General features: G+C 41.9%; 11 protein-coding genes and 1 non-coding gene across 13 annotated transcripts; 1 reads left to right on the top strand and 11 right to left on the bottom strand.

Moving 5' to 3' along the window:
- Positions 1-1,369: 1,369 nt before the first annotated feature.
- Positions 1,370-2,710, bottom strand: LOC145698642 (uncharacterized). 2 transcript variants are annotated; one of them, XM_081775857.1, is made up of 5 exons: positions 2,615-2,710; positions 2,470-2,572; positions 2,301-2,390; positions 1,781-2,259; positions 1,370-1,734 (listed from the first exon to the last, which is right to left on the bottom strand). In XM_081775857.1, the coding sequence occupies exons 3-4, from the start codon at positions 2,302-2,304 to the stop codon at positions 1,952-1,954; spliced, it is 312 nt and encodes a 103-aa protein (XP_081631983.1). In that variant the 5' UTR covers positions 2,305-2,390; positions 2,470-2,572; positions 2,615-2,710; the 3' UTR covers positions 1,370-1,734; positions 1,781-1,951. The 2 variants fall into 2 exon arrangements, with proteins under 2 accessions (XP_081631983.1, XP_081631982.1); XM_081775856.1 differs by lacking the exon at positions 2,470-2,572 and having other exon boundaries at positions 2,301-2,359; positions 2,641-2,708.
- A 32-nt stretch (positions 2,711-2,742) lies between these two features.
- Positions 2,743-4,646, bottom strand: LOC145698632 (protein GrpE-like). The gene is made up of 4 exons (XM_081775843.1): positions 4,442-4,646; positions 4,121-4,297; positions 3,072-3,255; positions 2,743-3,027 (listed from the first exon to the last, which is right to left on the bottom strand). The coding sequence occupies exons 1-4, from the start codon at positions 4,625-4,627 to the stop codon at positions 2,852-2,854; spliced, it is 723 nt and encodes a 240-aa protein (XP_081631969.1). The 5' UTR covers positions 4,628-4,646; the 3' UTR covers positions 2,743-2,851.
- A 17-nt stretch (positions 4,647-4,663) lies between these two features.
- LOC145698636 (cobalamin trafficking protein CblD-like) lies at positions 4,664-5,804 on the bottom strand. The gene is made up of 4 exons (XM_081775848.1): positions 5,743-5,804; positions 5,468-5,699; positions 4,908-5,129; positions 4,664-4,861 (listed from the first exon to the last, which is right to left on the bottom strand). The coding sequence occupies exons 1-4, from the start codon at positions 5,801-5,803 to the stop codon at positions 4,777-4,779; spliced, it is 600 nt and encodes a 199-aa protein (XP_081631974.1). The 5' UTR covers position 5,804; the 3' UTR covers positions 4,664-4,776.
- A 127-nt stretch (positions 5,805-5,931) lies between these two features.
- Positions 5,932-8,076, bottom strand: LOC145698616 (uncharacterized). Its single transcript, XM_081775826.1, has 5 exons — positions 7,978-8,076; positions 7,504-7,930; positions 6,917-7,396; positions 6,616-6,871; positions 5,932-6,570 (listed from the first exon to the last, which is right to left on the bottom strand). Exons 1-5 carry the CDS (start codon positions 8,038-8,040, stop codon positions 6,144-6,146), a joined length of 1,653 nt encoding a protein of 550 aa, XP_081631952.1. The 5' UTR covers positions 8,041-8,076; the 3' UTR covers positions 5,932-6,143.
- A 112-nt stretch (positions 8,077-8,188) lies between these two features.
- LOC145698627 (tetraspanin-5-like) lies at positions 8,189-10,002 on the bottom strand. The gene is made up of 7 exons (XM_081775837.1): positions 9,846-10,002; positions 9,608-9,802; positions 9,395-9,565; positions 9,115-9,318; positions 8,952-9,068; positions 8,470-8,904; positions 8,189-8,427 (listed from the first exon to the last, which is right to left on the bottom strand). The coding sequence occupies exons 1-6, from the start codon at positions 9,942-9,944 to the stop codon at positions 8,833-8,835; spliced, it is 858 nt and encodes a 285-aa protein (XP_081631963.1). The 5' UTR covers positions 9,945-10,002; the 3' UTR covers positions 8,189-8,427; positions 8,470-8,832.
- Positions 10,003-10,034: 32 nt separating this feature from the next.
- On the bottom strand, positions 10,035-10,843 carry LOC145698635 (uncharacterized). The gene is made up of 2 exons (XM_081775847.1): positions 10,656-10,843; positions 10,035-10,615 (listed from the first exon to the last, which is right to left on the bottom strand). The coding sequence occupies exons 1-2, from the start codon at positions 10,785-10,787 to the stop codon at positions 10,145-10,147; spliced, it is 603 nt and encodes a 200-aa protein (XP_081631973.1). The 5' UTR covers positions 10,788-10,843; the 3' UTR covers positions 10,035-10,144.
- Positions 10,844-10,986: 143 nt separating this feature from the next.
- On the top strand, positions 10,987-12,225 carry LOC145697629 (stomatin-like). Its single transcript, XM_081774847.1, has 5 exons — positions 10,987-11,002; positions 11,044-11,545; positions 11,627-11,705; positions 11,747-11,827; positions 11,871-12,225. The coding sequence occupies exons 1-5, from the start codon at positions 10,987-10,989 to the stop codon at positions 12,057-12,059; spliced, it is 867 nt and encodes a 288-aa protein (XP_081630973.1). The 3' UTR covers positions 12,060-12,225.
- A 42-nt stretch (positions 12,226-12,267) lies between these two features.
- On the bottom strand, positions 12,268-14,131 carry LOC145698619 (uncharacterized). Its single transcript, XM_081775829.1, has 5 exons — positions 14,012-14,131; positions 13,759-13,969; positions 13,594-13,713; positions 12,738-13,547; positions 12,268-12,694 (listed from the first exon to the last, which is right to left on the bottom strand). The coding sequence occupies exons 1-5, from the start codon at positions 14,015-14,017 to the stop codon at positions 12,321-12,323; spliced, it is 1,521 nt and encodes a 506-aa protein (XP_081631955.1). The 5' UTR covers positions 14,018-14,131; the 3' UTR covers positions 12,268-12,320.
- A 487-nt stretch (positions 14,132-14,618) lies between these two features.
- On the bottom strand, positions 14,619-16,620 carry LOC145698617 (uncharacterized). The gene is made up of 5 exons (XM_081775827.1): positions 16,536-16,620; positions 16,279-16,486; positions 16,074-16,193; positions 15,147-16,031; positions 14,619-15,103 (listed from the first exon to the last, which is right to left on the bottom strand). Exons 1-5 carry the CDS (start codon positions 16,539-16,541, stop codon positions 14,730-14,732), a joined length of 1,593 nt encoding a protein of 530 aa, XP_081631953.1. The 5' UTR covers positions 16,542-16,620; the 3' UTR covers positions 14,619-14,729.
- Positions 16,621-16,690: 70 nt separating this feature from the next.
- Positions 16,691-17,278, bottom strand: LOC145698643 (uncharacterized). The gene is made up of 2 exons (XM_081775858.1): positions 16,989-17,278; positions 16,691-16,929 (listed from the first exon to the last, which is right to left on the bottom strand). The coding sequence occupies exons 1-2, from the start codon at positions 17,245-17,247 to the stop codon at positions 16,757-16,759; spliced, it is 432 nt and encodes a 143-aa protein (XP_081631984.1). The 5' UTR covers positions 17,248-17,278; the 3' UTR covers positions 16,691-16,756.
- Positions 17,279-17,340: 62 nt separating this feature from the next.
- LOC145698650 (uncharacterized) lies at positions 17,341-21,188 on the bottom strand. The gene is made up of 10 exons (XM_081775865.1): positions 20,917-21,188; positions 20,469-20,683; positions 20,075-20,367; positions 19,020-20,028; positions 18,854-18,978; positions 18,613-18,738; positions 18,409-18,567; positions 18,080-18,302; positions 17,829-18,032; positions 17,341-17,638 (listed from the first exon to the last, which is right to left on the bottom strand). The coding sequence occupies exons 1-10, from the start codon at positions 21,042-21,044 to the stop codon at positions 17,502-17,504; spliced, it is 2,619 nt and encodes an 872-aa protein (XP_081631991.1). The 5' UTR covers positions 21,045-21,188; the 3' UTR covers positions 17,341-17,501.
- Positions 17,719-17,790, bottom strand: TRNAD-GUC (transfer RNA aspartic acid (anticodon GUC)). Its single transcript has one exon. It is a non-coding gene; the product is annotated as a tRNA-Asp (tRNA).
- Positions 21,189-21,288: the final 100 nt, after the last annotated feature.

Here is a 21,288-nt window from a genome sequence, read left to right as displayed (position 1 = left end):
AAAAAAAGATTCATGGAAAATGAGCTGAGCTGTTGGAGATTTGCTCCGGAAAAGTTCTATCTAAGCCGAAAAACTTGTTATTTTCAGAATTACTAAAGAAGAACTTGAAAAGATAATTATCGCCGTCATAACTTTTCTGATCATTAGCACATGTTTCTTCATTGAAGGCACTCAATACGACCTGTATGTTCACGGAAAGCTTTTCAATAAAAGCTCGACGTTAATTGCTTTAGCCCAGGATTTAAACATTGACGACTGTTTTTTGTCTTTGAGCAAGTTTGTAGAAAAATCCAATTAAGAACACTTCTACAAATTCTGAAACGCCCGGCTCTGCTAACCGCAATGACTGGGAGACGTTAACGCAGGTAAATTTTTAACCGAATTTAGAAACGTTATCTGATCGCGAAGTCAGAATATTCTGGTTTGCTTCGCTAAAAGATCTATCAATAAAGTATGCATACATTAATTAATAATTGTTGACGTGCTCAAACTTTAACATGCATGTATTTTTATGTCTGATGTAAGTTATTTGTTCTGACTTTAAAATTCTAATACTGTATAAATAATACTGTATAATAATAATTTATACTGTATTTCTTAAGAAAAAGGATAATGTCTTCAAGGATCAAAATTAAACCGCACATGTACTCAGTTATAACATCAATTCATTCCTCGAACTGTTTAATAGCAAATGACCGGCAAGAAAGCGATTAAGTCCCGAGGTTTTTAAAAATTTATCAGAACGTATGGTATAAAGATGCTCACCCTTTCCCTCAAGTCAATTAGCACTACCCTTCGATTGACAAGAAACATTGACACGCGCCCTAAAAATGAAACTAGAGCTAATTTTTTTCTTTGTTACAGGAAATGCCTTCACGGTTTGATTAAATCTTTCATAATAGAAATCTAAGAATATCTTTTTTAAAGATCACTGCCGAAAGAAAACGAGGTCCGTCGTGGCTCAATAGAGCAATCGTCTCTCTCGCTGATGGAATTTCGAAGAATAATCTTGAAGGAGACAACAACGACTGTAAATCGATAGAATGCTTCGAAGCACAACTGCTTGCAAATATGTAAACATGTTTCAAAAAAACAACTGCTACTGCATCTTTTTCTAATAAAAACTTGTCAAAAGAACGGCTAAACTTGCTAGACACGGTATTACTCAAGAAAATAAATCAGAAAAATAGTGCTTGAAAAAAACATCGCGTCCCTTGCAGATGAAAAACCTGCCCAAGAAAGAAAACGGAGAATGCAAAATGATAGAGTGCTTTGAGGCTCATTTGCTTGCGAATATGTAAAAGTTAAAAGAAATGAAAATAAAGAATTACTCAGAAAGAATTCTTTTTCAATGTACAACTTTTAGTGAAGAAATAATTTTTATTGTTGAGCAGGAAGGGATAAAAGAAGAGGCAGTAAGAGGATTAAATGCATCACAATTTTGACAGCTGCTGATGATTATTTTTGGAGAGAAAAGAAGCTTTGCACCAGGTTTTTATTCCCTAACACGGAGTCGGTAGCCTGAAGAAGGTTGAAAGCGCATTTGCTTTATTGTTTCCTTATTTTTTCCAACCCTTTCCTTTGAAGAAAGATTTGTCCAAATGATGAGCGGCGGATTGTCGCTCCTGCTCAGTCTTGAAGAAAAGTAGCGCAGTTCTTCGCCCGCGTCGCATCACAATTTCAAAGTGCACCACATCGCCAGCGAAGACGAAGAAGTTCAGCGTTTCTGAATCACTAAAACCCAATTTTAACGAAAAGAAAACAACTCGCTAGAACTCACGTAGCGTCGTCAGGAAGATTTTCTATGTTCAAAAAGAAGGGAGTCTCTTCTTTCCCTTTTTTCATAGGTTTTTCGGCTTTCTTGTCTTGATTTTCTTTACTGGAATTAAACAGTAAGATTCGTGAACGGAATTCATGCAGGGCTTTAACCATTCAAGCGCTCATTTCAGGCTCATTTCACCGAAACATTTCCATGCAAAAAATATCGTGCCAGATTTTTCCAGAGCGAATAGTAAGACAGAAAGAAATACTTCGTTGTCGGGGGTGAAGCTTTGCGTTTTTGTGGTCTTGAGGTGTTCGTTTTTCTATTGCTTCTTTCTTGTTTCGGAGAGGTCTTCGGTTCAGAAAGATATTCCATCGCTTTGATGACATTCACGGAGAGGCATTCTTCAAGGTTGAGAATTGATCCTTTGAGAGAGGTTCGATTCAGATACTGAATCGCATCGTCGCGCGATTTTCCGCAGTCGAATTTGATTATTCCTTGATTTAGGTAAGCAAAAGAAGACAGCTTAGGTTCCTACCCATTCCATAATCAATTAGGACGTCAGTAACATGTCCAATCTGCTCGAAGTAATCTCCTGTTCTTTGGTTACAGGTAAAGATCTTTTTTGCTAAGTTCTGATAAATCCAGCAGTCAAAGTAAAAGATCTTATTTAGAAGAAACCGAAAATATGGGCAGTAAATATTCACCTTGATGATAATAAGCGAACGGAAGGCTCAAACTAAGAAAACATCGGGAGTTTTTTCAAAAAACCGCAAAACACGCTTCATATAAGTTTCAGAGAGACTTTCTCTGAAGAACTAATTATTAGTATTACTGAAATCATTGAATAACCTTGCATTTTTGATGAAACCATTCCTAGTTCTGTAGTAGATATGTCGTTGGTGACTCCTCCTACATACATCCAGCAGGAAATATCTATCATATTCCTTCTAAAAATAAAGTCCACGATAATTGAAGAATCTCAATTACTAAATGTCCATATTAGGAAGCAAAAAGGGCAGAATCAGTTTTGAACTCGATCAGACACAAACAGTAATCAACTATTAATAACGAAAGAAGATTGAAGTGTTATTCTGAAACGACGCCAACCCAGCATGGTCTGAGCACTTGATCTTTAATATTGTAGCCGGTCTTTTGGACGAAAGCGATTGTGTTTGGCTCGTTGTCCGGCATTTGCGCTCGAGGAACCCGCATGACGGCTTCGTGGAGATTAGCGTCGAATTCAGCGCCAATTTCCGGGTTGACTAAAAACCGCCATAAAAAAATTAACAACCAGCTCAACAAGTACCTAAGATAATTTGATTCTTCTCAAAAGCCTTGCTTATTTGCTGTTGAGTCATTTCAATACCCTCCTTAAGATCGTTCAGAGCTTTATTTTCTTCGAGCTCAGCAGCTGGTACATTCTCTAGGGCGAGTTGGAGCTGATCTGCGACTGGTAAGAGGTCTTTGGCGAAGCTTTTGATTCCATAGACCTAAATATATAATTGTTTGTTGAGAGCACTGAGTGGAAAATTGATGCGCGTTATGAATTTGCGACGATTATATACTGATCCACCACAAAATATTCATATAATGATGATTAAATAATATTGAAAATTTAGGATATCAATTTTGAAAAATGATGTCTTTATTCATGAAAAAGATAGAACAGTATAAATCATGGGGAAAACAAAGATGTTTTCAGTTAGATTCGACGTGAAGCTGATACATGCGCTGCTGTCGCTCGAGCGATCTGTACTTGTCCATCAGTTGCTCATTAATTCTCTTCCGCTCATTCAGCTTTGGCACCATCGTCTTGTACTGCAAGTGAAAGTAGCCCGCGTCGATGGCAGTTCGCCGAATACTCCCCGACAGGTTCTTCAAGTTGTCTACTTGTTCGTGCTGCATCTTGCCAAGTGACGTCCTGAAGTACTGGTTCGTTTCGAGAACGGAAACAAGCTCGGTCTCGATCTTAGCGCGTTTCTTGTGCGACTCTTGGAGCTTTTCTCGGGCGGCTTTGATTTCCAACTGAAGGGATTCTAACTGCGTGTCGAAGTATTCTTCGTTTTTGGCGGCAAAGGACTTTTTAGACGCACAAGCTCCCATTTTTGGAGTTTTTCGTTGTTTGAAAGTTGAAATTGAAGCTTTCAAGTTTGATTTGATGCTATTTTCTCTTTAGACCTCAGTTTTATACAGTAAGAAAGCAGATGTTCAAGCGCTAATGAGCGGAAGCACTCTTTTCACGCAGATGTATTTCAAAGAAAACTAATCACGAGATACACAATTTGAAATCGAGATCGCTATCAACGAACTTCCGGGATCTATCATATCCAGCTGCGATCTAAGAAGACAACTTACTTTCGCTTTTTCAGCTTCCCTGTCCAATCTGGTCTTTTGGCTCTTCATTTCTTGGGCGATCTCGGAAAGTCTGTATTTGAAGTCTTTTTCTTCTTTTTCGCGAGCCGCTTTGGCTTCGGACAATTGGGATTCAAGGGAGTTGATTTGCTCGATAGCTTCTTCCAGAGTAATATTTAGCTTAAATGGTAATAACGAGGGGCTTTTTAAGGACTTCTTGTTCGTTAAATTGTAGTGGTCAAAGCAAGTTGAAAGCTGGTTCTAGTTATTTCCGATAAAAAATAGCTATAGCTACGCATATGCGTTTCTCTATGAGAAACGAACCTGCTCAGTTTCACCCTCAGTTTGTTCCTTCTTCTCGGCCTTCTTCTCTTCTTCATCCTTTTTCCCGAAGAAACTGCGTCTGCTGATCACAACTGTACTCGTAGCAGGCATGTTAAACTGTGTGGCTCGGACGAAATTTGCTCTTCTGAGAGAAAAAGCTCCGAATCGCATCGCTCGAAAAGTCATTTTGCTCCTTTCTGAAAATTCAAGCAAGAACAAGAGCTGGATAAATAAAATGCTATTCGCACCGACGATTTGGTAATAAGTTAGAAATCATACTGTATGTCATTTTACAGTTGTGAAAGAAAAGGAACAGAAGTAGCAGTTGTCTCTTTTTATTTATAGAAGACGAAGCCAGAGATAGAATTGGTTCCATAGGTAAGATGCTTGAGAATTGTGCAGCAGCCGAGATCTTCAACTCTTGAAAAAAGGATAATTAGGGAAGATTATTCCCTTTGGAACTTACTCAAAGTCGTCGAGATCGGCAAAACGAGCGTCAGATTCGATGATCAAACCGGACTCGATTTCTGACCCAAAGATGGCTTTTCCAGTGGTTGGATCGATAGCATCTGCCCAGAATCCTTGAGCAACGACCTCCAAGGCGACTTGAGTCAGATCAGTCTTGAGTTTTTCGACGATGATTTTTCGCTCGACTTCCATTTCGTTTGACCACTTTCCCATGTCGTTCCTTTTGAAAAAGAATATTCAGATCAGCTTCATAAAATGGGTGTAGGGCGGCTACATTCGAAATTTCGAACGCCGTTTAAAAAATTTCTGAAATTGCTTATAAAAATGACTCATTTTTGAGCTCAGAGCTTATATGCGCTCCGCGCCTGATTTGTAAGTAAACTCTCCCATAAATCATGGGCCATAATGATGCCAACTTCCTTTACTTACACGATTTCAATGATTTCAGCCCATATTTTGGCAAAGATATTTTGGAAATTTCGAACGCCATTCTAAAAATGGGCCCAAAAACCGATTTCGAACGTAGTCGCCCGCCACCCCATAAAATATGTTCCTTACTTTGTTTCGTAGGTGATAACTAGGACTTTATCAGGGCTTTGGTTCAAGAATTCCGAGGCGAGAGAAGAGGGACATTTGTCAAACTTGAGAGTATGTCCCTCACTGAGGCAAGATACAGTAGGGTTGAGGGAAGAAGCTTGAGTCGCGAATTGAGTTGTTGAATCGAGAGTTGATGGAGAGAGAATTGTGTTGGCAAGTTCTCGCTGGCTGAGTTCTGCTTGAGATGACAGTGCTTAAGATGGATATCTATGGAAAGGTCGTTTCGAAGTAGAAACCTGTTGAAGCGGAATAATTATTAACGATCGAGGAGAGTGCTCTTTTCTGCGTTGATCTCATTCTTTAAAAATAAAACTTAACTCATGCAAAAAGATACACCAAAACTAACGTGCGTGGTGAATTTCTTACTAAGAGATATTCATTGAAGTTATCTGTGACTGAATAAAATCTAATAAACTTGACGATGATTTAAAATGTGAGGTTTTATTTCTGTAGAATTCGGCAGATTTTGAACTAATTTGGGCAAATAATTGGAACATGCGAAGTGAAAGTGGCATGAGAATAAATGTGTGAGCAGTTATTGTGATAAAAGCAGCTTGAAAATAACGGTAAAATATTCCAATATAATGTTGGTTTCCTGAGAAAAAGATCGAAAATGGGCTTTGGCTTTTGGTTTTTTCTACTTGTTGAGTTTCATTTTCTTCTTTAGTCGATCCTGATTGTCCGCCCATTCTTTCATTCTCTTCAGCTCCGATCTTGAGCTGCTGGCGTGCAAGTTCTCAAACGAGTTTTCATATCTTCTTGTGGCGACGATTCGATCCAGCGGAGTTGATTGGCCAGGGAATGTTCGCGTTGGGTTTTGGTACGGTGATGGCATATCTTTTGCGTATTCTTGACAGCGAGTTAACTGATCTTCATCGGCTTGTGGAATCTTCAATGGCTCTGGATTGACTTGATGGGGACGAGGATCGAGCACAAGTCGACGACGACTCTTCTGAATCGGACTCTGCAAAGAGCCGGCAGGTGCATTTTTCCGGCGACTTAGAGGGCTCGGATTCTCGATAAAATTTCGAACCAATAACTTTTCGACCAAAATGTCTCTTTGGCTGAAAAAGACGATAGTTGTTATTTGAGAAACATGATTTATTTACCGTTGAACCTCATTGTCGTCTTCTTGCTTGACGATTTTTGGCGACGAGAAAGTATATTCTTCAGGTTCTATGGTCAGATCAATCCAAGGAGTATTTGGGCCTCGAAAATCGCCGGATGTTCCTTCAAGTTGAAAGCCCGAATCTGGTTCTACGAAGTTTTTATTCGAATCAACACTGATCAGCGGCTTTTCGGTGACTTCAGCGACATCTTCCTTGCTTGATTCAATCGTAGACTCTGAGTCGGACTCTTCAGAATCTATAAAAAAACCCTCGTTAAAATTAGCAACGAAATGTGACATACCTTCTGCGAATGACGGTTTGAAAATTCGCTCCCCACTCTCATTGACCATCATGCATCCACTCTCGACAGATTCAGAGCTTCCCGGATCCTCATTTTTCTCGTCATCTTTCACTGGAAAGAGCTCGTCAACTCCACCATCATCTTGTTGTTTTACTTCATCGGGGTTCTTGTCTTTCGTTTTATCTTTTAATTCTACTGCTTCAGGAAGCCGGTCGATTTCTGGTCGTGCATCTTTCATTTCTTCTGTCTCCTCGATCAAATCAGCATCAACTGGATCTTGGATTTTCTGATTTTCGGGGAAAATGGATTTAATGCCGTCAGTTGCCCATTCAACAAGAGGAATTTCTGGTGATAGAGGCGTTTCCTCACGAAGATCAGGTTCAATCTTTTTTTGGTTCGTATCTAGCTCTTTAATGGCAGCGATTGCTTCTATCGAAGAAGATTCTGGTATTGCAGCAGATTCTTGGGGAGCATCAAATCCTAAAGATCAGAAAGTTAAAGAGAAAATCAAAAGCTAAAGTTCATATTAATCAAAAGCCGCAAGCCGCTCGATTCTGTATCTAATCTTTATCGGTTTCAATAGATACCTTGCTCTTGACGTGATTCTTCAGCCGTACTCTTTTCGGAATCTTTCTTTATTTTTAGCAACGGGGTCGAAGAAGAAGCTGGTATCATGGGTTTTTTGAACTGATCGTCGTTGAACATGTCGTTGAAAATGTCTTTTCGCCTGTCCAAACGATTCCTCAATTTTTCGGGCAAGTCCTGCTTGATCATGTCATGCAACGCATCTGCAAAAGGGTTCACAAAGTGTCTTCCTTCCATGTGCGGCTCTGCCCAAAGAAGCGTCTCGCCAACCGGGCTCTCATCTTTCACAGAATAGGGATTGTTATTTTTGTTCTTAACCCAGTCCCAGTTCTCATACTCGTCTTCAGGTCTCCCTTTCTTCTGACTGAGCCGCTCCGAAACCGGCTTTTCGTAAGACTTGACGATCTCACGAAGGGTCTTTTTCCGCGGCTAAAGAGAGAAGTAGGATCGACAGAACTTGGGGCTTTCTATCAAACCTTTCTAATGCGGCATTTGCTCTTTAACTGCTGGATTAAAAACTCGTTTCCATTGCAAGCCATTCTTTAGCCCCTCACTCCGCTAACAATCTAAATGACCACCTTTTTAAATCTAGTTTTTTACGCAAAATCGAAGCCTTCATATATAGATTTTAAGCTAAGAAACGACTGATAAACTCGAGAAAACATTATAAACACTTAAAGGTTTAGTTTATTGCTCTCCATTTTCGGAGTCGTCATTTTTTCAAATAGAATTTCATACAGTAAAATACAGTGTACAGTAATCGTCTTAAGTTTTGGAAAAAAACGTAAGTGAGAGGTTAAAGTCTTCATTTCGTTTTTGTGGAAATTTTTCTTTGTCGCGGAAGCACCGTTTTCGTTATTTAATATAATTGTTATTATAATCTACTTTTCTCTCGTCCTTCTTATCACCTTTCGGCCCTCCATTGCCTAAAAATAATCAGGTTTTAGAGGGACTAAAATCCAACTTACAGGCCATCGTTCTTTTTTGCTAACTTCTGTCTAATTTAAAGAAACGCGTTGATGCTCCTTTTATACTGTCATATTCGGATAGAATTTACAGAATTTATTGATGCGGTTTTTCGCGAAAACTTTTTCAAAGAGTGGACCTAGCAAGGACGAGTTCAATTCGTAATCGCCAAAGGAGTTTATCTTCATTGAATTACATCAGGATCATTTTTGAAGAAGTTTTATTTCGGAATAATGAAATAATTTGGAAGAACAAGAAATCAAGCTCTAACGAGTCGGAACAGAAGGAGTTGAACAGAAAGTTTGAAAGAATAAGCATTTTTTTTTCTTTTTTGGTGAAGATTCACGGAAGCTTTTTAGGTCATTTCATCGTACCCAGGTCGCCTTGATTGCCTCAATATCGGATATCATGTTCTGCGCAAAGCAAATTGGCACGATCTGAAAGGTATAGTTGCGTTATGCCTGTTCGAACGGGCTTTTTGTACCTGCAGCAAAGCAACACCAATAAATATTCCAGAAACAAAGATAGTTTCTTGTCTCAAGAACTGTTCGAATTTTTCAATGCATCCGTCGGTCCAAATATCTTCGCTCCAATCAGATTCCTAGATTTTTCAATAGGGGGATCGTAAAATTTTCAAGAGATTGTACCTTTTTGGTGCGAACTCCGTATCCACATTGAGTATTCGCGATCCCATCAAAATTGACATCTCCATGAGCGCAGCAAGAAAACGGCACACCACAAGACTCGACCGGCCGGTACGCTATCCCATTCAACTCAATAGAACTCGAGCAGTTGAAATAAATATTGCTCTCCCAGTCTTGTGGTCCTTGCACGCCCCCACAGCATTCGAGCTACAAGAAAAAATAGACGTCACGCAGAGGAATTTGCGCGTGGGCTGTGATTAACCGCTGGAAACCGCAGTTTTACTTTTTGCTGGCCGAAGTCGATAATATTTTGTAGATCGGGATCGTCGCGGTATTTTGTGATTGTCGTATCGATGAAGTCGTTAAACTTCTGATTGAACCAATCTTTGTAGAGGAAGGTCAGAATAGTACACACCAGCTCGCTGAAGAAAATGATCCCCAAGATTGTCGAGAACTAGATTTATAGTAGAAAAAAGTTTTTCGGGGATGGACTTACGAATTTCAAGAGGCAAATATTCTCCCTCAGCGATCCAACACAACCGGCAAAAGAAAGGATGAACATCACCATTCCAATCGAAATGATGAGCACAACTGGGTCAAAGGGAATATCAGAGACTTGACTGATATTGTCGAAGAACCCTTTTTCTGTCCATGCCCAAACACCAATTGCTATCAAGGCAATTCCAATAAGCTTAAATTTTCCTATGAAAATGAACTCATCCTTTCAAAAGTACCCAAAATAAAGTGTTGAAGCCGAAGAGAAAGAATTTCGTACAAATGGAGATTTCTACCTTCCGCCCTCCGTAAACGAGGATTTGTCCCTGAGTTGTCATCCTTTCAAGCGCCTTTTAAAGCTTTCTAGAGCTTTCCAGAGTCCTCTACTTTTGGCGCATTTCTAAACAAAAAAATGATCAGAAAAGAGGTCCCTAATAATTCTTTATTAAAATCGAAAATTGAACAGTCTGAACACAAAAACTACGAGCACAAATATATGGAAAGAAAAGGATTAACTAATTTTAAAAGAGCAATGAAATTAGCAAATAGTGACTGCAGCACAGGCCAAAGTGGCATCAATGTCGACCAAGTGGCTCTGAGCCATTGGGTTGAAAGCAGCCATTTCTTTTCTGCAGTATTTGACCTCAAAATAAGGAATGTTGGTGCAGAAGTCGTCGGTGAACTGGCTCCAGATGGCGTTCCACCAGTCAGAATCGTACTTGGCGATCTTGGACAAATCATCAGTGAAGGTCGTGCAAGTGCCGCAATGATCGAAAGCAAAGAGGCTTGGGGAGTTGGAGTCGCAAAGCGTATAAGACTCGCACCAGGCTTCAGGGTCGGCCTGAGCGGCTCCGTTCCAAAAGTTCATGAATCCTTGATCGAGGGAGATCTGGCAAAGCGGTGGCTGGGAAGAGGTGTTGTTGCAGGCAATGTTGATCTGGTTGAGGAACGCTTTGACGATGTTGTTGTTAGGGCCTTCGGCTTCATCTTTGATCAGATTGTTGAAGGCCTAAATGTTCTGTTTGGTAAAATTTGCAATCAAGGCTTACCTTGCAGTCCTGGCAGGCTTGCTCTTTGGTGGGGGCCTGAGCCGCGGAAAAAGCAATAAGACACGCGAGGAACACTTTCATTTTGGTGTGGTCGACGTTTTGAAATTTGAAAGTGCTGTATTCCACGAGCATGTGTCATCTTCCCAACAGTGTGATATCAAATATGCTATTCTTTTACAAAATACAGTTAAATTCTGTTTTTATCTGACGATTCTGCTCGCATAACATCGTCCACGCATTTAGTCCTCCCTTTTTTCGATTATTCATTCAGACCGGAAATGGACTTTGCAAGGGATGCGTTTCATTTGATCTTTTCAAATTCAATTTTGAAATGTCAGAGAAAAAGGGTATATATTTTTTTTTATCTAAAAGGTCGAAACAATTTCAGAATCTTCAGAAGCTGACGGGGAAATAGTTGAAATCCCCAAGGATGTTCAAGACAACTCTTATTCGCAAAATGCTCCCGATTTCGACTGCTGCTCGAACTTTCTCATTTTCCTAGGATGGCTCGTGAGCATCTGTATTTTTCCGATCTTTTTGTTCGGCGGAATCCGCGTTATTTCGGAGTTCGAACGCGCCGTTATCTTCCGTCTAGGTCGGATCAAAGAAGGCAAGGCCGTCGGCCCAGGTCTCTTCTTTATCAACGCGTTCTGCGATGACGTCAAAACTGTCGACATCCGAACCATTTCTTTCGACATTCCCCCACAAGAAATCCTCACGAGCGACAATGTCACAGTTTCTGTCGACGCAGTTGTCTATTACAAAGTCGCTCAGCCAATCGCATCTGTAACAAATGTTGAAAATGCTAGCTCGTCAACACGACTTTTGGCCCAGACAACTTTGAGAAACATTCTTGGCACTAGAACTCTTACACAGCTACTTACAGAAAGGTAAAGATATAGAGAGTTAACCGCCAGGCAGACTCATGATCTTCCTCAATCGGCAAAATGAGTGACGTTATTTGTAAATAGAGAGGAGATCGCAAATGAAATGCAACAGATCTTGGACGACGCTACAGATCCATGGGGAATTTCCGTCGAGCGTGTTGAGGTATAGATTCAGTATAAAATTCAAAATCAATCTCTTTTTAGGTGAAAAACGTCGTCCTCCCACAATCACTCCAGCGAGCCATGGCCGCCGAAGCAGAAGCAGCCCGTGAAGCTAAAGCTAAGGTACTCTTACTAACTTGAGTTCATGTTCTTTAAAGTGTTTAAGATAATCGCTGCTGAGGGGGAAATGAATGCATCTAAGAATTTACGCGAAGCTGCTCAAATTATCAGCGAGTCGCCATCCGCGCTTCAGCTTCGATATCTCCAAACACTCAACTCTATCGCAGCTGAAAAGAACTCGACTATTATTTTCCCACTTCCGCTTGAGCTCATTCCTCAACAACATTCTGCGTAAATTTAAAAACTACCCGATTTCTGCTTGATCAAAAGTCTTTTAGACAAGCTCGAGCAAACATGATTGATTAAAAATTCATACGTAAGCAGAATAAATAGAAATTCATTCTGAATAACAAGTTCTCTTTTTTTAACTAATATCTGAAAAACCATTCATGATGGAGCCTTCATCGAACATGATCTTCATCCCCTTGATGCTCCAGCCTGGCAAAGGAATCTGGCAAATTTTTATTCAAAGAATATGACATATGGATTCAGACGTTCAAGGGTTTGCAGCAATAGTATCAGCGACCCAGGTGTCAGTATGAATAGCGGTGTAAATTCCTGGGTGTCCTTCATCAGCGCAACCAACACCTCGTGAGACGACACCGACAAGAGTAGCAGCTCCATTGACATTACAAACAAGCGGTCCACCAGAATCGCCCTGGCAGGAGTCTACTCCAGGATCTGTCAGTCCATTGCCGTCCAAGTCGGGTAATCCAGCGCAAATATCATCAGGGAGAAGAGCTCCGTTGTTGCTGTTGGCAGAGCAATATTCCTGGCCGAGAATGTTGACACCAACACTCTGGAGAAGATTAGGTGAACTGCCACCTGAAGATAAGGCTCCCCATCCAGCAACCCAGCAGGCCTTTCCGTCTTAAAATATAAATTTACAAGAGTAGAACGCAGAAAGACTAACGATCTGGGTAGGCGGTCGACAGACAAACCGGAGCAGTTCCAGTTCGGCCAGTGACCAGGTTGTCATTGAATTTAATCAAGCAGATGTCCATGTTGCTTCCACTTCCATCAGCAGTATCACCATATCCAGGGTGATTGAACATAGTAGTAGAAGTGACTTGAAACTCGCCAGCTTCAATAGTATCCTTCGCCGCATCATTAAGAGTAGCGTCGACCTCGGCGAGAAGACCACCGTTATTGTCTTCGCAACAATGAGCGGCAGTAATGATCCAATTCTCGTTGATGATTGCACCACCACAAGCGAAACCGCTCATGTCTCCAACGTTTTCTTTGAAGAAAAGTCGTGCGATCCAAGGCCAGTGAGCTTGATTAGCGTCAACACCATTGACGATCTTTTCGAGAGTGGTTCTTGAGCCAACTGTACATGTTGTGAGCGAACTTGGGATGTTGTTAGTAAGTGGCTCGAATTCGGGAGCAGGGCCAGTGGTACTTGCTGGTCCAGTGGTGCTTGCAGGGCCGCCGGTTGTTCCTGGAGCAGCGGTTGTGCTAGCTGGCGGAGCAGGAGTTGTTGTTGGTGGCACAGTTGTTGGAGCAGCAGGACAAGTAAATCCAGATACTTCAGCATCAGTGATCATTCCGCCCATTTTGCGAGCATTCCAGCCGCAAACTCGGTTATTCCATCGTGGACAAGCGCAAAGAGTCGTTACTTGTCCCCAGCTGTTTGCTCCTGACTGGATATCCTCGCCGTTGGCACACTTGTAAGTGCACTTTTTCTTTCCCATGAAGTTGAAACCGCAAGTCATATCGACTCCTAAAAATGGTCAGTGCAAATGATTCGCGATGAGACTTTTACATACCAGCAGGAGGAGCACCAAGATCAGCACAAGTTTCACATGCGCCGAGCTGTCTCTTCCAGAAAAAGCCATTTGCGTTGTTGAATCTGCATTTGGTTCGTCTTCGACCTGTGGCAACGAAGTCTTGGAAAGGAATGAATACCTTTTTAATTTTTACATAAAGCCTACCTTCGTTACAAATCAAGGCGCAAGTAGACTGGTCACAGACGATAGAAGCATTTTCGGGTGTGGTCAAAGCCGGGCAAAGTGTGTGTAAAGCAGCAATTCTGTCAGTTGGATGACCCCATCCTGATTTCTTCTGGCTCACAGCCCGAAGAAAATCAGTATACTTGGGCTGTTCGTATGCGCTTGAGATGGTAGAAATAACGGCAAGTGAGACCTGAAAATTGCTTAAAAATCAGATAAAGCATCAAAAACGAACCTTCATGGTCTAGACTTCTCTTTCCGATATTCGGAATGACCATTATTATCGAGACGATGCGATATAAATAGAGTTCCAAATTATCCATTAAAAGTCAAAGAAATATCAAATGATATGAAATGAATTTAATTGAATTAGACACGTTGATTATGATTTGGAAACCGTGACCATACCTAGACGGATTTAATGCAATGAGACGAGTCCTGTTGGGTATGCTTCTTAATACTTTCTATTTCTTATCAATCTCGAATGAAAGCCTGTTTTTACTATTTCTTACATTTTCGGCCCGTTCACATCGGGTAAATAAGATCGTAAGAGAGAGTTATAAACTTGCCATCAGGCATATTCAGGGCTTCTCTCAAACGAGTTGTCCGATCAAGATCAAGAATTGAAAATTAAAAAGTACCTGAAAATTCTTGGAATTGAGCCTATGACGGCGATTAAAAACCGCGGTCTCTCAACCTCTACACAGCCTCACCGGTTATTTGTTCTTTTAGTTGAGATCTTCATCTCATATGAAATAAAAAATTTCGAAGGTATTAATATATGTCGGCCGTGACCAAATCGACCTTTTTTCTTTTAAAAAGAATGAAGAAACAACAATTAATGAAAGTTCCTGAGCAAGCATTTAAAGCGCTTATTTATTGTCAATAATATCAAAGAAAATTTGAACATTTAGATCTGGAATTGTATTTTTTATTCATATGAATTGAGATGTTCAAGGGTTTGCAGCAATAGTATCAGCGACCCAGGTATCAGTATGAATAGCAGTGTAAATGCCTGGGAATCCTTCTCGTGCGCAACCAACACCTCGTGAAACAACACCGACAAGAGTGGCAGCACCGTTGACATCGCAGACGAGTGGTCCACCAGAATCACCCTGGCAGGAGTCGATTCCGGCATCTGTTAGTCCATTGCCATCAACATCTGGCAATCCGGCGCAAATGTCGTCGGGGAGGAGAGGACTGTTGTTCGTGTTGGCATTGCAGTAGTCCTGGCCGAGAATGTTGACTCCAACGCTCTGGAGAAGATTGGCTGTGTTTCCACCCTCAGATGTTGTTCCCCATCCGGCGACCCAGCAAGCCTTTCCATCTCGAAGAAGTGGTTATTTTTCAGTACAATTTGATAAACTTACGATCAGGATAGGAAGTAGAAAGACAAACAGGAGCAGTGCCAGTTCTGCCAGTGACAAGATTGTCGTTGAATTTCATCAAGCAGATGTCCATGTTGCTTCCGCTTCCATCAGCAGTATCACCATATCCAGGGTGGTTGAAAATGCTAGTGGTAGTGACAGTAAACTCGCCAGATTCAAATGTATTTTGAGCGGCATCATTCAATGTCGCATCAATCTCAACAATGCCTTCACAGCAATGAGCCGCAGAGATGATCCAGTTCTCGTTGATGATCGCTCCACCACACTGGAAACCGGAGCCAGCACCCACAGATTCCTTGAGGAAGAGGCGGGCGATCCACGGCCAGTGAGTCTGGGTTGCGTCGACGCCGTTGACAATCTTGTCGATGGCGGTTCGGGCGCCAACAGTGCAAGTTGTGAGCGAGCTTGGGATGTTGTTGGTTAGTGGCTCAAACTCAGGTGGAGCCTGAGTGGTGGTGGGTGGAGGGGGCGGTGCGGTCGTGGTTGGTGCGGGTGGTGCAGCGGTCGTTGTTGCTGGTGGAGCTGGTGGAGTGGTTGTTGCAGGTGGAGCGGGTGGAGTGGTAGTTGCTGGACCGCCGGTGGTTCCTGGAGCAGCGGTTGTGCTAGCTGGAGGGGCGGGAGTTGTTGTTGGTGGCACAGTTGTTGGAGCTGCAGGACAGGTAAATCCAGAGACGTCAGCATCAGTAATCATTCCGCCCATTTTGCGAGTATTCCAGCCGCAAACTCGGTTATTCCATCGTGGACAGGTGCACAGCGATGTAACGGCTCCCCAGCTGCTTGCACCAGACTGGATGTCTTCGCCGTTGGCACACTTGTACGTGCATTTCTTCTTGCCTCTGGAGTTGAAGCCGCAGGTCACCTCGACTCCTTAGGATAACAGTTAGTTTCGTCAAAGGGAGAATCTTTTACCAGCTGGTGGGGCAGCAAGGTCAGCACAAGTGTCACAACCGCCGAGCTGTCTCTTCCAGAAAAAGCCATTTGCGTTGTTAAATCGGCATTTGGTTCGTCTTCGACCAGTGGCGACAAAACCTAGATAAGAGATGTCAGAATTTATTTATAAAAATAAGCTTTTTTTTCATAAATATTAATTGTCATTAAAAATCGAGAAGAATACCTTCGTTACAGACCAAGGCACAGGTAGACTGGTCACAGACGACGGAAGCATTATCGGGTTCGGTCAGAGATGGGCAAAGAGAAAACAAAGCAGCGACCTTATCAGTTGGATGACCCCAGCCAGAACTCTTTTGGCTCAAAGAATCAAGGAAGTCATTGTACTTGGGCTGCTCGTAAGCGCTAGCGACGGCGGCGATGGTTGGCAAGAGCTAAAAAATGCTTAAATTACATGTCTCTTGATAATTGAATTAAAATCACCTTCATTCTCTCCCCGATATTCGTATTGAATGGCTATTTTGGCGTCGAACACCGATATTTGTCGAATCATCAGATGCATCTTGAAAATATCATTGCATTAAAATTCAATAAGAAAATGAAATTTTGTTTCTACAAAAAGGGCGCTACGTCATGTGAAGATACGATAAATAACCTTAATTTCAAGGAGTTTTATTTTCATAGGAGAAATTGGCAGAAAAAGTTTAGCGCAACAGCTTGGCTAGATCATAAATTCTATCAGCAAGGGCGATAAGGCCGTGGCGAAGCAGCTTTTTCGCCGGCTGAACGGCTTGAGAAATTGATGATGGAGGTCCGTACTGGCGGATTTGAGGGATGTACGAGGCGACCAAATCGAATTGGAACATGTAGAAGTAAACTTAAGACGATTAACACGCAAGAACTCCCTGATTACTAATCAGTGATTAGTTAGCTTACCGATGATTGAAAGAACTAAGAGCAGCTTGAAAGCAGTTCTAGCTAAATGGGCGATCATTCGAAGCATAAAAATCACCATCCAAACAACCGACACCGTCATTGCAATCACTCGAATTTGATCAACTTCTGACCCCTGACCATGGAAATAAGAAGAGTGTGGCGAGTTTTGAATCCAATTCTGTGCGGATTTAGAGTTTAAAATTGTGTAGAGGGAGTATCCTGTGAAACCAAAAATGAAGAGATCTCGTAAAATCGACATTTCTTTCTTTAAAAAAGTGGTTGAACATTTGAACAACTTATTATTGATTATTATTATTGGTGGTACAGAAAATAATTCAAACAAGATTTTTTCAATTTTTAAAAATGGAAACTCAAGAAACTGAAGAAATTGCGACAACTGGACATTTTTGAAGATAGTAGAACGAAAAGATAGAGAAACGAAATAGAAAAAAGCGATAGAAAATGAAATATAATTATTTTGAGATTTAGCCTAGGTAAGGTAAATTTAAAGATTCATAAATAGACGGGTTGATCTTGACCCGTGAGGAGGCGGAACATGGCGGCGGGCATCGTTTTCATGTGGATTTCGCCCACGGATGTGACGAGTAGTCGGACTATTTTGTCGTGTTGCGTTGCTACCACCGACTCGTCTAAAAATAAAAATGAGCACAATTAACTAACAGTATTTGATTCTTCATTTAACGATTTTTTCGTAAAAATGAAAAAAATCCTCCGTGTCGGGGAATCGAACCCCGGTCGCCCGCGTGACAGGCGGGAATACTCACCACTATACTAACACGGATCTGCAGGGGACCCAATTCTAGCGCTTTAAATGCTTACCATTAATTTCAATAATTCTGTGTCCAACTCGTACTCCTCCCTTTTCCGCGATTCCACCGCGCATTAACGAGCAAATGATTCCGTTTTGAACAGAAAAACCGAGTTGGTGGCGCAAATCTGGTCGCTTGATGATGACTGTTACCACTGGAGGACAGGAGACCATGTTCAATCGCACGCAGCGTTCGGGTTTGACACCCTTTATCACTAGAAAAGATGATGATAGCGCTCAAGTCTTGAGCCCTAGGGTGTACCTTGATGAACACTACTGAGTGGAAGACCAACAAGACTGGTGCCATTCACGGACATAATTTGATCACCAATGTTCAGCTTGCCGCTTCGTTCCGCCGGGGATGAGTGCTGAATATTTGCTAGAATAACCGTTGGCAGAATTGATCCCCATCCAGATTCGACGAGAGCAACGCCTAAAGATTCACCGCGTTTCTTTTCAATCCAGATTTCTTTCGCGTTTTCTCTCTGAAAAAGGGTTGAAAAAAAGGGCTAAATAAGGGTAAGAGGTTGGGGCCGAACATCTCGCCTAAGAAAACGACTTTGATGAAGAAGCCTCATTCGCCTTGTTTACCTTTGAATAGTGGACCAAGTCATCATGATAAACTTCCGCTAGTTCCTGAACTGCTTCTGTATCGCTCGGTGGCGGGATGCCATTAATTTGCAGGAAAAGTTGAAATGCAAGTTGAAAACACTGTCCAAGTGCAGAAGACATCATCTCGGCCTCGGCAGACTAGATGAATGAATTGAAACTTAATGAGAAACGAGAAATGATTACCTGTAACACGTGACAGACAACACGCTGCTGAGGTTTTCCGCTGTCAGATACAGGGCGATGGAGTTCGCTTTCTTCCACATCTTTTCGCTTGGCAATGAGGACGAGTATGTCGCCGATATCGGCTTTTGAATGGTTCAATTAACAGACAAAAAGATTTATGAGCGAAAATGAAAAGATCTTATGGCCACAATTATCGGCAGAAAAATTGAGAAGTCGGCCCGTTTTTTGATCCATTTCCTATGTAGCTAATACTCCTCAACGGATGTTCCATGATTACTTCTTGAGTTTTCGCGTTCAAAATCTTGATTTTGCTTGTTGACGCGAAGAGATCTACTTCTACACTTGGCTGGCTTTCTCCTGCAGGGGCTAAAAATAATTTGAAATTCTTGATTCATGAAGTCGATTACCTTTGACCCTGGTCATTGCCTCTTGCGCTTGCATCATTCTAGCGGTTTTCGTCGAATTCTTATCGACTTTAAGCTGGGTTGATCCGAGATAATTCGACGAAAAGAGGACACCGTCGATTAGGTCTTCAGGATCGCAAGGTCCGGGAACTTGTGGAATGACTCGCTCTTGGATCGGAGGCGGTGGGAGCTGCATTTTCTGATCTGGAGGATTTTGAAAAGGTTGATGTTTTTGCTGTGACTGACTAGAACTTTGATTTGAACTTCTTCGTTGCCAAGGACAATCGTCAGCGAGCTGTTGATCTGGTTTCGAAGAAGGCTGATGTTGATGTTGACCAATTTCTGATTGCTGATTGTGCTTTTGGCTCGCCTCTCCGAGAGCTTTGAAAAGAGCTTCGTATTTCTGATTACTTTCTATGGCTCTTTGATGATCCTCATCTGAGCTTTGGCGCTGGTGATTTGATTGATAGGAAGAGTCTCGCTCTTCTCGCTGCACTAAAAGTCGACTGCTTGGATCGTGCGGTGGGTTATCGGGATGCATTTGATGATGGGGTGGATTAAGCGGATGTAGTTGCTTGTTTGGCCGTTTGTGCATCTGATGATGCATTTGATCGAGCTGGTCTTGGGTCGGCAGAGGCGGTGGAATGTCCGGAATTGGCCGCTGAAACTGTTGCCTACTTGAGTTTGGGTTAGACTGTGGTCCGTTTCGAGAGTGAGGAGGAGGGAATTGGGGGTCTGGATGCTGCGCGCTCGGGAATCCATGAGGAAGAACAGGGGGACCTTGAGTGTTTGGGCTATTCCAAAGTCGGAGAGGCGGCGGTGGAATATGGCTTGATTCTCGAGGATCTGAATTTCCACCCATTTCATGTCCGTTGGAAGGCCCAGGCCGCGCCGCATGAGGAGGAATATGTTGTTGGGGTATCTGAGCAATAAGCTGAGGCGGAAGTCGCTGTGGAAAACCCTGGACTTGCCCTCGAAACTGCCCTTGAAAATGGTTCTGCATTTGTAAAGCCTAATAAAATTTTTAGTTCTGGAAAATAAAAACGTGGGTTTATTACCTGTATAAGCTGCTGCTGATAAAGCGCTTGTTGCTGGGCAAGATGAGGAGGTAGCATCTGTGGACAAAATGGCAAACTATCTGGATTCAACTTTGAACTGGCATTTATTTGAGGCGGATTCGGAAGATGAGGGCTTCCAAGCGCACTTGAGTTCAGCGAATTGTTATTGCTTACTGAAGGTAGGCTACTGACGGGAGTACGGAGCGTACTGCAAGTATTGCTGAAGTCTGCTGGCTTTCGAAACTCCGATTCCTCCGCAGTTGGCGTGTTGAGAGTGTTCTTATCAAGATCATCTGTATTTAAAAAGTTAGGTTAGTTGAGAAAGGAAACACCAACTCAAATTGAAGAGAAACAGGGAAATAAATAATTAAGTCGCTGCAAAAATATAACAAACCTTGTTGGGAGAGCTCACGCGTGCTGGTCTCAAGGGGACTTGCAATTTCGTCTAGTGCCAATTTCGAAAGTGAAGCTTCAACAAGTGATGAGCTGTCCTCGCAATCTTTTGCGTATTCGCTGTTTGGTAATGGAGGGTTATTGCTTGAATTGGATGGGGAGGGATTGGCGTCGAGATTGCTGCGAATTTGATCTGGTGAATTGGTTTTTAACGCACTAGAATTGACAATTTGAGACAAATTTATAATAACTCGACAATTCAACAGACATCTGGATACAAACTAAATATTTAACTCAATACTTTACTAAATTTTAGACATCTTTGGTAATCTCAATACATCTAAAGTTAGTTGTCAAGATGAGTAGATCTACAGACATATGGAAACATCTCGACGCGAAAAAATCAGGAGGATCAAACGATGAATAATTCAATTAAATGATCCACTTACCATGAATGCAGATCATCCATGCTGCTTCTTTCATTTGCCATGTTCTCAATATTCTGATTCTGCTGGTTTTCATGATTCGCGTGATAATTCTCAGAGTTCACGATTTCGACTTCCTCAATCACTTCCATCTCTCAAAGAATCGGTTCCGAACCCGTTATTTCAATAAAGTCTCAATTCGTTTTGCGGGGGAATAGTGCTTCAACTAACTGTACGCTAATTTGAAGGGGAAAATCGTTGGCAGAGTGATATCACGTTAGACTTGTGGCTCGTTTCTGCGCGATCGATTTTTGAATTCAAATGTGCACGGTATTGATCCTTCATCCCTTTCTTCCAGATCAATACTGATACTGCCGCTCGACTCATTGGAGTCTC

The sequence above is a fragment of the Oikopleura dioica genome, chromosome 2, assembly GCF_907165135.1.
Source record: "Oikopleura dioica chromosome 2, OKI2018_I68_1.0, whole genome shotgun sequence".
Lineage (NCBI taxonomy): Eukaryota > Metazoa > Chordata > Appendicularia > Copelata > Oikopleuridae > Oikopleura > Oikopleura dioica.
Note: the sequence above shows the minus strand (reverse complement) of the source record. Positions and strands in the feature narration are given on the sequence as shown.

Bases quoted from the DNA above. Each gene is read 5' to 3' on its own strand.
- LOC145698642 (XM_081775856.1), bottom strand. From the start codon at position 2,705: ATGATAGATATTTCCTGCTGGATGTATGTAGGAGGAGTCACCAACGAC. The intron at 2,360-2,640 runs AGGAATGGTTTC...TAACCAAAGAAC, and splicing joins GACATATCTACTACAGAACT to AGGAGATTACTTCGAGCAGA. The intron at 2,260-2,300 runs GTAGGAACCTAA...ACCTAAATCAAG, and splicing joins CCTAATTGATTATGGAATGG to GAATAATCAAATTCGACTGC.
- LOC145698632 (XM_081775843.1), bottom strand. From the start codon at position 4,627: ATGACTTTTCGAGCGATGCGATTCGGAGCTTTTTCTCTCAGAAGAGCA. The intron at 4,298-4,441 runs GTTCGTTTCTCA...TTACCATTTAAG, and splicing joins CTGAGGGTGAAACTGAGCAG to CTAAATATTACTCTGGAAGA. The intron at 3,256-4,120 runs GTAAGTTGTCTT...TTATATATTTAG, and splicing joins GGGAAGCTGAAAAAGCGAAA to GTCTATGGAATCAAAAGCTT.
- LOC145698636 (XM_081775848.1), bottom strand. From the start codon at position 5,803: ATGAGATCAACGCAGAAAAGAGCACTCTCCTCGATCGTTAATAATTAT. The intron at 5,700-5,742 runs GTTTCTACTTCG...ATCCATCTTAAG, and splicing joins TAATTATTCCGCTTCAACAG to CACTGTCATCTCAAGCAGAA. The intron at 4,862-4,907 runs GTAAGTTCCAAA...CCTTTTTTCAAG, and splicing joins GCCGATCTCGACGACTTTGA to AGTTGAAGATCTCGGCTGCT.
- LOC145698616 (XM_081775826.1), bottom strand. From the start codon at position 8,040: ATGGCTTGCAATGGAAACGAGTTTTTAATCCAGCAGTTAAAGAGCAAA. The intron at 7,397-7,503 runs GTATCTATTGAA...TCTGATCTTTAG, and splicing joins AGAATCACGTCAAGAGCAAG to GATTTGATGCTCCCCAAGAA. The intron at 6,571-6,615 runs GTAAATAAATCA...CGTCTTTTTCAG, and splicing joins GACGACAATGAGGTTCAACG to CCAAAGAGACATTTTGGTCG.
- LOC145698627 (XM_081775837.1), bottom strand. From the start codon at position 9,944: ATGACAACTCAGGGACAAATCCTCGTTTACGGAGGGCGGAAGGTAGAA. The intron at 9,319-9,394 runs GTAAAACTGCGG...TTTTTCTTGTAG, and splicing joins TCGACTTCGGCCAGCAAAAA to CTCGAATGCTGTGGGGGCGT. The intron at 8,905-8,951 runs GTACAAAAAGCC...TATACCTTTCAG, and splicing joins TTGGTGTTGCTTTGCTGCAG to ATCGTGCCAATTTGCTTTGC.
- LOC145698635 (XM_081775847.1), bottom strand. From the start codon at position 10,787: ATGCTCGTGGAATACAGCACTTTCAAATTTCAAAACGTCGACCACACC. The intron at 10,616-10,655 runs GTAAGCCTTGAT...CAGAACATTTAG, and splicing joins AAGCCTGCCAGGACTGCAAG to GCCTTCAACAATCTGATCAA.
- LOC145697629 (XM_081774847.1), top strand. The intron at 11,706-11,746 runs GTATAGATTCAG...ATCTCTTTTTAG, and splicing joins TTTCCGTCGAGCGTGTTGAG to GTGAAAAACGTCGTCCTCCC. The intron at 11,828-11,870 runs GTACTCTTACTA...AAAGTGTTTAAG, and splicing joins CCCGTGAAGCTAAAGCTAAG to ATAATCGCTGCTGAGGGGGA.
- LOC145698619 (XM_081775829.1), bottom strand. The intron at 13,548-13,593 runs GTATGTAAAAGT...GACCATTTTTAG, and splicing joins TCTTGGTGCTCCTCCTGCTG to GAGTCGATATGACTTGCGGT. The intron at 12,695-12,737 runs GTTAGTCTTTCT...TTATATTTTAAG, and splicing joins GTCGACCGCCTACCCAGATC to ACGGAAAGGCCTGCTGGGTT.
- LOC145698617 (XM_081775827.1), bottom strand. The intron at 16,194-16,278 runs GTATTCTTCTCG...TCTCTTATCTAG, and splicing joins TGCCTTGGTCTGTAACGAAG to GTTTTGTCGCCACTGGTCGA. The intron at 15,104-15,146 runs GTAAGTTTATCA...CACTTCTTCGAG, and splicing joins TTCTACTTCCTATCCTGATC to ATGGAAAGGCTTGCTGGGTC.
- LOC145698643 (XM_081775858.1), bottom strand. From the start codon at position 17,247: ATGTCGATTTTACGAGATCTCTTCATTTTTGGTTTCACAGGATACTCC. The intron at 16,930-16,988 runs GTAAGCTAACTA...AATCGTCTTAAG, and splicing joins CTTAGTTCTTTCAATCATCG to TTTACTTCTACATGTTCCAA.
- LOC145698650 (XM_081775865.1), bottom strand. From the start codon at position 21,044: ATGGAAGTGATTGAGGAAGTCGAAATCGTGAACTCTGAGAATTATCAC. The intron at 18,568-18,612 runs GTAATCATTTCT...TCATTCATCTAG, and splicing joins TTGTCTGTCACGTGTTACAG to TCTGCCGAGGCCGAGATGAT. The intron at 17,639-17,828 runs GTAAGCATTTAA...TTTTATTTTTAG, and splicing joins CAGAATTATTGAAATTAATG to ACGAGTCGGTGGTAGCAACG.